Below are 10,077 nucleotides of genomic sequence, written 5' to 3'. Positions count from 1 at the left end.
GCTTCCTCCATCATTGGGGCAACCAAGCCTCCTGCTTGCTCCAGCTCTGTGGCTGCTGGCCGCCATCTTGGTTGGGTTAATTTGCATATAGTCGCTCTGATTGGCTGGTGGCCATGGCTTAAGGAATAGCGAAGGTATGGTCAATTATGTTTTTTGTCTTTTATTAGTGTAGATAGCCAAGATGTAGAAGCAACCCAAGTGCCTATCTATCAATGAGTAGATAAAAAAGTGGTACATATATAATACAATGCAATATTACTCAGCCATAAAAAAGAATGAAATCTCATTATTTGAGACAGTATGAATGGACCTAGAGGATATTGTGCTAAGTAAACTATCTTTATCTCTGGTTAAATTCTAGACTTGGAGTCTACTTTGATGTTAACCCCTAGAGTGCCGGGGAGCACGATTGCGCTCCTCCTGTCTTTCGCCAAAAGTGCCGGGGAGCAGCACTATCAAAGCTTAGAAATGGCGTCCAGTTCTAAGTCTGCTTTTATTAGTGATGATGATATTGCTAAATATGTCAATGTAAAGGTTTCTGTAGTAAAGGTTTCCTTAAGTTTTTGAATATGTAGCTTCATTTACTTGCAATTCATAATTTTTTTCCTAAACTGCTATAAAATCAGCAAAACTGCCTTGGCAATTTTAGCATAGTTCCTAGGATATTGGTTGGCACTCAAAGTTAATATAACTGCACCAGCTTCCTTATTTGCAGTTTGCATATCTTTTTAAATTCTTTTACTTTTAACCTGTTGTGTATTTATATGTAAAGTGTGTTTCTTATAATCATCGTATAGTTGGGTCATGCATTTTTATTGCCTGACAATGTCTGCTTTCAAATAGGATATTTATTTTATTTGCATTTAATGTATGAATATTATTGTGTTTAGGTATGTCATTTTGATGTTTGTTTTCTATTTGTTGCATCTGACTTTTATCATCTGTTACTTTTGTTGTTTTTAGCATGCAATTTTAATTTGTTGTTGTTAATCCTCATCCAAAAATATTTTTCCATTCATTTTTAGAGAGATTGGAAGGGAGAGGGAGAGTCAGAGAGAAACATCGATGTGAGAGAGACACATTGATTGGTTGCCTCATGCATGCACCCCGACCAGGGCTGGGTACCTGCAACCAAGATACGTGCCCTTGACTGGAATCAAACCTGGGACCCTTCAGTCCATGGGCCAGTGCTCTATCTACTGAGCCAAACTGGCTAGGGCAATTTTCATTTTTCTATTAAGGTTTTAGTTATACCTTTTAGTATTTTCTTTATTCAGTGGTTGCTATAAGAATACATGCACATCTTTAGTTTATCACAGTCCATTTCAAGTTTAATATTTTATCACTTTGCAACATTTACTCTTTGCATTATACCACTTTACAATGATTTTTATTTTGCAGCAGTATAAATCATTACTTCTCTCTCTTGTGTTACTGTTATCTTACACTTTATTTCACCACATTTTATCAACTCCCACAATGCAATAGTATATACTTTCTTCACTTATCTTTAGAAAAAGTTAAAGGAGAAAACATCAAATATTTTTTTTGCATTTACCATATGCAAAATTGCTCTTTATTCTTCCCTGGGATTGGAAATTTACATTTTTACCAGTCTCTTTCACATGAAGAAATTCCTGTAATATTTTTTTTAAGTGTAGGTCTAATGAATTTTCTATTCATTGACATAAAAATGTGTTGATTTTACATTCCCTTTTCAAGGATAGTTTTTCTGGACATAGAATTTAATATTATTATTTTTTATTTCAGCACTTAAATGTAATTTCTGACTTTCATTTTTCTGAGAGAAGTCAGTTTTCATTTGTATTATTGTTCTCCATTTTTTAATTTTTTCTCTTCCTACTTTCAAACATTTAACTTCATCTTTAATTTTCAGCTAGTTGACTATGATGTGCTTAGCTGTTGAACTTTCTAACTAGGTTGCCACAAATTTTGAATCTATATATGAATTGTTTTTTTCCACCAAATTTGGGAGATGCTCAGCCATTATTTTTAAAATATTTTTTTCATTTTTTGTTTTGTTTTTCCAATTACACATATTTTAGACAACTTGATATGTCATCAGTGTTCACTAAGGCTTTGTTTATTTTTTCCAAATTTATGTTCTTCAATTGATTTCTTTCTATTGAGATCTCTCAAAGTTTATTGCCATCTCTAATCTGCTATAAAACCAGTCCAAGAATTTTTTTTTATTCCAGAGATTTTATTTTTAAGTATAGATATCTACTTAGTTCTATTTTATTGTTTCTATTTTCTGTTGAGATTATCCTTCTGTATATTTATTATTATCACTTTTCCATTTGATTCTTTGAGCATATTTATAGTAGATGATTTAAAGATTTTTGTCTTCTTTATTCAACATCTGAGTCATCTTTGGGCTAGTTTCAATTGACTGCTTCTTTTCTTGCTGATTCACATTTTTCTTGTTTCTTTACATTTTTCTTGTTTCTTTGTATGTCTAGTAATTTTTGATTATACAGTGGACATTAAGGATGAAATGTTATAGAGGCTTTGTATTCTTTCATCTTCCTGTACAGAATGTTACTTTTTGTTTTAGCCCCAAATTTAATTACTGCTTGGTTCCTTTGAACTTGTGAAGTATTGATTTTATACTTTGTTACTATGGGCTCAATTCACTTTTACTTTTAGTCTCACTTCTAAGATTACTATTCTAGAGTTTTAATGGAAAACCTAGAGTGTTAACCAAGCCCCTCTAACTTGGCCATTTTCAAGTTCCTAACTTGGTCTCCCTCGAGGAAGGATACAGCCAAACTGTCTGTTCAAATGTTTAGCCCTGTAGCTGTTACTTTTCTGGGTTCCTTAGATTCTCCCCGGTGCATTCATAGTTCAGGTTTGAGCCAAGTGTTTGAGATAAGTTCGTATGCATGTTTGGGGTTCCCCTCTCTTTGGTTCCCTCCTTTCTGGGGTTTCTCTATTTCCAGCTGTTCTAGCTGCCCTGAATTCTGTACACACAAGTCAATAGGCTTCAGATTTCTGCCTGAGTCCTAGGTGCCCTGTCTCATTGACTTAAGAGTACTTTCAGCAGAAAAGCAATGTGACTATGTATCTCACCCAGTGAAGTTTCCTTCTTTCAAAAATTGGATTTCCTCCAATGCCTACCTGCCCTTGCTCATTCTCTGTGTCTTAAAATAGTTGGTTTACATTTTTTTCTCTGAATTTATTATTATTATTAGTAGTAGGTTAATTCAAATCACTTGCTCTGCTGTTATTAGAACTGGACTCCTCAAGATTGTAACTTATGTATGTCACTAATTTTTATAAAAGATTTTCTATTTGACTCACTCATAGTTAACCATTACATGTGCCATCTCTTTGTTTATATATGAAGTAGAGTTATCAAAACCTTTCATACAAGGTGTAGGGTGACAAAACAGGTGTGCACAGGAGAACCAGATGCTAATTCTTCCTCTGTCACTAACTAGCTATTTGACTAAAATAAGTCTCTTAAGTAGTCAGTCTCACCTTAGGTCTGTTCTATAGCATGAGGGAATTGGATTACATCAAACATTTTCAGCGTCAGGATTCCTATTTTTTCTATTTCCCAATAGAATCTTACAATAAACCATATTAGTGTGAAATAGCCCTGATTGGGTAGATGGTTCATAGCTCAGCCTGCTCAGCACAGCCATCCCTATCTCAACTTATACAGTGGCATTGAAGCTTCTTTGAGGAACCCTAGACTTCCATAGAGCATAGTTTGAAAAAAAATCAAGGCTGGCTGATTTATAAATATATTTGCCTATTTTGCCTGAATCCAAGAATGGCTGAATTGTGGTGGCCATTTTCTTAGGATCTGAAATGTGCAGTTGTTACCTTTGACCTTCCTTCTGTTTTTTCACTTTAATCAGCATCTTATTATTTTTATCCTTATGCAACCACCATGGGCAGATATTTGCTGTGGGTATTTGTCAGATATTCTATATAAGGGTTTTCCTTTCCTATAATTGTAGGTAGAAGTAGTGCCCAGGACTGTACCACCAAGCACAACCCACCCCCACCTATCTCTACTTCCCATCTATAGGATATGAGTAGTTCTTCCCTCCATCTAGTTGCTCCTATGTGGATGGGAAGAAATTAATAATCTTGGAGCTGTACTGATCATTTTCATCTGTAAAATAGCAGCAGACAGGCGGAAGAAATTAATAATCTTGGAGCTGTACTGATCATTTAGAAATTCTTTCTTCATCTGTAAAATAGAAGCAGACAGGGTTAAGATAATCTCCTTGCCTTACCAGTTGGTGGTTTTGTTGTCTTAAAGGAAACAACAAAATGAGCAGGTGTTGGGCACTGCCCACATCCATAGAGCATTGCCAACTCTTACAGAGCGACAGCATTGCCAGCTCTTACAGAGCGCTCCACCTCCAGACTTGGGGAAAAGAGTGGTGAGGTAAGGAAGGCCATGCAACCCACATATCAACTTAATCTTCTCCTTTCTGATCCTTGTTTCTTCTACCCTTCTCCCACAACAACTCTTATGATGAGTCTTTAAGTTATACATTGCAAGAACAGGCACATTCTTTCCTTTGCATGTAACTACAAGGCATTATAAAAGGGTTTCTACACAGGGCACTGCCATGAGGGGACATAATTATAATAGTTAACATATCATAAGCTGGGCATGTGCTAAGTGCCTTTATATGGTTTATCTCATTTGGTCCTGGCATGGTATAGCTGTGGGCAGACCACTTGCTTAGGTCTTAAAATAGCAAATAGAAGATTCAAACTCAGTCAGCTTGACTCCAGATTCCACATCCTTAACCACTCTTGTTTTAACTGATGTTACACTTGACAGGGACCTACCTTCCTCTCTTAAATGTGCAAGATGGAGATATCATTTCCTCTGCCCCTATCTATTTAAAATAGAAATAAATTATTAAAGTCAGAGGGAGGGGCAATATGACTTCATTGAAGTAGGACTGGATATCTGTAGGTCTATAGATAGCTCTCTCTTCGTGTCAAAGTCATGATCTTCCTGCCAGTGCAAGAAGCCCACAGTAGCACCTTAGTAGTGTGTGAACAAAGGGATGAGGCTAAGTGGCTGTGCATTAGAGAGAGTTCAGAAGAGTCTGATGTGTAGGTGGTAGCTAAGATCTCTCTGCATTCTGTGATTGAGGAAAGGAACAAGGGTAACTTCAAGGTATATCTACAGCCAGGGTAATTGTGTGACTTTTTTCTGTTATTTTAGCAAGCTAATTAGATGAAGGGGTGAAGATTTTAATACAAATCCCGACTGCACTGTTCCCGGGTTACTTAGCTTGAAAGGGGTTTGAACTTGGTATTTGATATGCTGTTACATATCAGATAAGTGCCACAACTTAGGTGAGACTTTGTGATTATCAAAGATTTCAGTTGAGTGAAATCCAGATTCATTATTTAGTTGTTGACATAGATTCATTACAAGGTGAGTAGTTGGGGTTTTTCTTTTTCTTTTATTTGTTTATTTTTATATTTATTTCTAATGCAATTTTTCTTTCATCACCATTTATTCCCTCTATGCCCTCTTCCACCTCCACCACCCCCCAACCTCCACAATCACTGGAATAATTCATAAAGACAAGTAAAGATTTTAGTGTGAACCATTTATTCCCTCTATGCCCTCTTCCACCTCCACCAACCTCCACAATCACTGGAATAATTCATAAAAATGAATAAAGATTTTAGTGTGAAAAATAGCCCATTGGCGAGAGAGCTTGGAAGATAATGTAGCAAACTCATTGATGTGGGACACTGGAGACCCATGTTTGGTCCTGGCATGGTATAGCTGTGGCAGACCACTTTGCCTCTTTGGGCTTTGGTTTCTCTTTGTAAAAATGAGAATAGATAGATGCTTATGAAAATCCTTTCCAGTCCAACCTATGTGATTTTGTCTTAGTGACAAAACAAGTTATATTAATTTTGACCAGTATTTAAGATATTGTTTTCTTGAGACAGCAGAGGGTTAGAAGGAGATTATGTGGTAATTTATAACATTGTCTTTGGAGTAAGACAACCTGGGTTTGAATATTGATCCCACTATTTATTAACTGTTATTATTGTGGCAAATTGCTAACCTCACTTTCCTCATCCATACAATGGGGATAATAAAGTACCTATTTCATTAAGGGTTATTGTGAGGAGTAAATAGACTAACATATGCGAAGTTCCCGAACAATGACTGGCACATGATAAGTGCTGTATATTGGGTTGATTTTATCATTGTAATAGTGCCACCATGGACGTACTTTGCTGCTCAATGGTTTCCAGGAGGGATGGGTGGTTTTGCTATTTAGGCAGAGAATTCCCTGAGACCCTTGGGGAGTAAGGCTAAGGATAGCATGGCAGGTGTGTTTATAATCCCATAAGGAGCAATAGCCAGTTATACTGCAGCTTGTCTATAAGCATTCACTCCCACATGGACTAACCATTCTTCTCACTGCTCTTTTCTTCTCACAAAGGAGGCAACCTCCTGGCAGATTTCAGGGTAGGAGTGTCAGAGTCCTCTCAACTTCCCCTGAAAAGTAAGCTAGATATGGCTCTGGTGTCCTGATGCAATGATGTCTGGTGATATGCACAGTGGCTAAGAATATAGGTTCTGTGTTTAAGCCTCAGCTTTGCTACTTAACTAACTGTGTTGCCTTGGGCAAGTTACTGAACTTCTCTGTGCCTCTGTTTCCCATCTCTACAACAGGAATAAGAATAATCTCTACTTCCTGGTGTTGCTATGATGATTAAATGGGATAATACACACAGCGTTCCAAGAAAGGTGTCTGGCATTTAGTATGTGTTTAGTAAATGGGAAATGTTACAATTACTATCATGATTATTGTATCAGTGAGGCGAATCTTGCTCTGTGGGTGATCAGTGACTTACTGGAAAAAAAAACAACAACAACACCACCACCAAGGACCACATAGTGATAAATTAATGAATTCTAATTACTGATTTTATATGTGGGGAAATATCCATGAGCTAACTCACTTAATTTGAAATTGATGACTTATGACCAGTGAAATTTTAAAAATGCCTGCCTAGCAATACAAGTAGAATGGAATCTCAGAGATGAAAAGAGCTCTAAACAGATGTCTAATCCATCCACCCCTCCTGTGCATATATCCCTCTGTCTCCCTCCCAGGTGTGTAGCTGGTTTTATACGCTAAAGGTGGGGTTTAATTTTGCCTCACTATGTCTCTGGATGTCTCCCCTATGTGATGGTTCACCCCATTCCAGAGTGCGGTGCCCAGCATGTTGAGACATGAGCAGGCAGCTCATTGTGATGGTTTTTTGTTGGAATGCATTGGATTATGAATGGGAAAATCTAGTCTCTTCTGACACTTAGCTTCTCAGGTCCTCCCATGGCACTGGTCACAGCTGATAGAATTGAGTGAACTGACAACAATGTGCTCCCATGTTCTTGGATTAGCTGCTACCCCCCTCCCCCCCGCCCCTGCAATAAAAGAGAGAAACATAAAATTTTAATGCCTGTGGGCAGGAAGTTGGGAGTCGGAGAATTTAGATCAAGAAAAGACCTGGGAAATGATCCAGATGTTAGGAATGACCCACAAATGAGGAAGCAGGGCCAGAGAGGTTAAGGGACTTGGCGACAGGGATTCTGCTAGTTAGTGTGAGTACGCAGAATAAGGATTACTTCCACCAGCTCTCTCTGGTTCTCCAGCATGGGGATCAGAAACGTGGCCTCGAGAGGCAGGCTGCCTTAATTCAAGTCTTGATTCTATCGTTTATTGGCAGTGTTATCTCAGCCAGCTGTAGACTTCTCCCTGCCTCAATTTTCTTACTTGGAAAAGAGGAATAATAATAGAGATTTTGTGTGGGTTAAATGAGATAATATGTGTAAGGCACTTAGGACAGTTGCTGGCACATAAAACATATTCAGAAAGTGCTTGTTATTATTACTAGTCTCCCAAAGAACCTCAAACATATCAACTCTTACATGAGCCAGAGAATAAGTGTTTTGACCAGACTGGTGTTTTAAAGTATTTTCTCTCACTTAAAATATGGCTTTTTAATGTCTGCTTAGCTTCTGATTCAGAAGTGATCTTAGGAGCCATCTGTGAATTAGCAGCCACATTCTTCCCCAGAATCATTGTGACTTTTGGATGGAAGGAGGAAATTTTCAAAAAATAATTTCTCATTATTTTTCATTTCCAAGTCACATTCAGAAAATATTTACAGAGTAGTCTGCCATGTGCCTGGCACAGAGATCAGGCCTGGAGGGATGCAGAGCTGGGCGGTCTGATGTACTCTTACCGTCATGTGTGCACAGATTAGGTGGAATGGTTGGCAATTACACAGGTAATTCTGCCACACTCCGGAGGGAGCACTGCCAGGGCAGGGCATAGAGAGACTTTACAGCACGTGGAAGGAGACTTAAACATGATTTAAGGGGTCAGGAAGGGCCTTCTGGAAGAACTGATGTCAATGCTGAGACCTGAATGTGAGCTAGATTCTTGACTAGTCTGGATGGGGCTGAGGAGTGTTCCAGGCACAGGGAACTGTGTGTATGTGGTGGGGAGAGTGCTTCAGGGTTGGGATAAAACCCTGGGTGTTCACCAACTTATTCAACACTTAACAAGTGCCTATTAAACACTCACTATGCAACAAGCATTGTTTTACAATAATGGGTACACATGGGTTAACAAAAAGGTGATGTTTTATTTTTATGGAAGTTATGGAAGAGAAGAGAGAAAGATGGAAAGTGCTATGAACTGCTTCAGGCAAGCTGTGGAAAGTGATTAGGGTAGAGTGACAGTGGAGCTGACATCTGAATGATGAGAGGAGCCAGGGTAGGGAGGGTTCCAGGCAGAAGAACAACAAAGGCAAAGAACTCTAAGGCGGGGATGATTTGGGCATGATGGAGAAACTGAGAGAGGACCTGTGTGCTGGGATGTGGGGAATGTGGGGGAAGCAGTATAAGTAATTCAAAGGGTATTTGGGTTGGGTTGTTGGTGTTGAGAAAAAGGCATCAGAACATTTCTAGTAGAAACAGGATCTCTCACACACACACACACACACACACACACACACACACACACACACACTATGGATGTCTCTTTCCAAAACCAGGAAGCTTTTGGCAAATCTCAGTTGGCTCTGGGTTTTAATAGCTGAGATGAAGCAAAGAGCTTTTCTGTCACGGTGACTAGATCTGCATGAGGCACGTGCACGGATAATGGTCCTCTTCCCAGTTATGAGAATGTGTCAGCACCATAACAAATAAGCAGGGCTGCCGGCTCAGCAAGAGGGCTCATTGTGTAGATTAGGGCTGTCCCCATGGTTCCTCCTGGGTTCTTGCCATGCACTTCTAATTACCCCCCATGAGCTGTCTCTTCCTGTTTATTCATTTGAACTCAAATGTGTGTTCCAACCATGCTTTAAATGCTTTCTGTCCAATTTGGGACTGCTTGGTCCAGACCAATTGCCCATGCTCTTCTGTTTCTCTATGATGGTCTATCTCTGTATTCTTTTTAAATTTTTTTTCTCTTTATTGATTAAGGTATTACATATGTGTCTTTATCCCCCCATTGCCCTTCCACCCTTCCCTCCCCCAACACACTCATGCCCTCACCCCCCTGGTGTCTGTGCCCATTGGTTAGACTTATATCTCTGTATTCTTGCGGGCCCTGCAGGAGACTGATGGCTCTTGTTTGCTCCCAGTGAACAGCTTTGGAAATGATGAAGAGCTGTGCACATCTTCTGACACTGACGAAGAGGTGATGAAGCAATTTGAGATTTCTGTGTCCCGGTCCCAGAGCTTCCGGTCAAGAGTGTCTGAGAAAGGCAAGCAGACAAGATCAGAGCAGAAACCAAAAGTCTGCCATTTGCTCTCTACCGGGGAAGAGGACAGAACCCAGGTGTCTGCCTGTGAAGGTATTCTTTGCATCCAACCCTTCCTCTATCTAGACCAGGGATGGCCAACAGGAAGAACATCTTTGATTCATGTAACTCTGCACTTGCTTCTGTGAGTCACTAGAGGGAGAGTAAGTGGGGCAGGAGCCAGGGGCTGGGACAGGGAAAGGGCTGCTCCACATTTCTCTGGGG

At 39.3% G+C, this 10,077-nt stretch overlaps 1 protein-coding gene across 1 annotated transcript in view; it reads left to right on the top strand.

The window, feature by feature from the left end:
- The window catches only part of SYT16 (synaptotagmin XVI), a 138,218-nt gene that overhangs the window by 89,159 nt on the left and 38,982 nt on the right, over window positions 1–10,077 (top strand). The window contains exon 3 of the mRNA XM_005874041.2: window positions 9,694–9,906. Coding sequence (XP_005874103.1) covers window positions 9,694–9,906 — 213 coding nt within the window. The remainder of the gene's footprint in view (window positions 1–9,693; window positions 9,907–10,077) is intronic.

The sequence above is a fragment of the Myotis brandtii genome, unplaced genomic scaffold (genome assembly GCF_000412655.1).
Source record: "Myotis brandtii unplaced genomic scaffold, ASM41265v1 scaffold423, whole genome shotgun sequence".
In the NCBI taxonomy this organism is placed as follows: Eukaryota; Metazoa; Chordata; class Mammalia; order Chiroptera; family Vespertilionidae; genus Myotis; species Myotis brandtii.
Note: the sequence above shows the minus strand (reverse complement) of the source record. Positions and strands in the feature narration are given on the sequence as shown.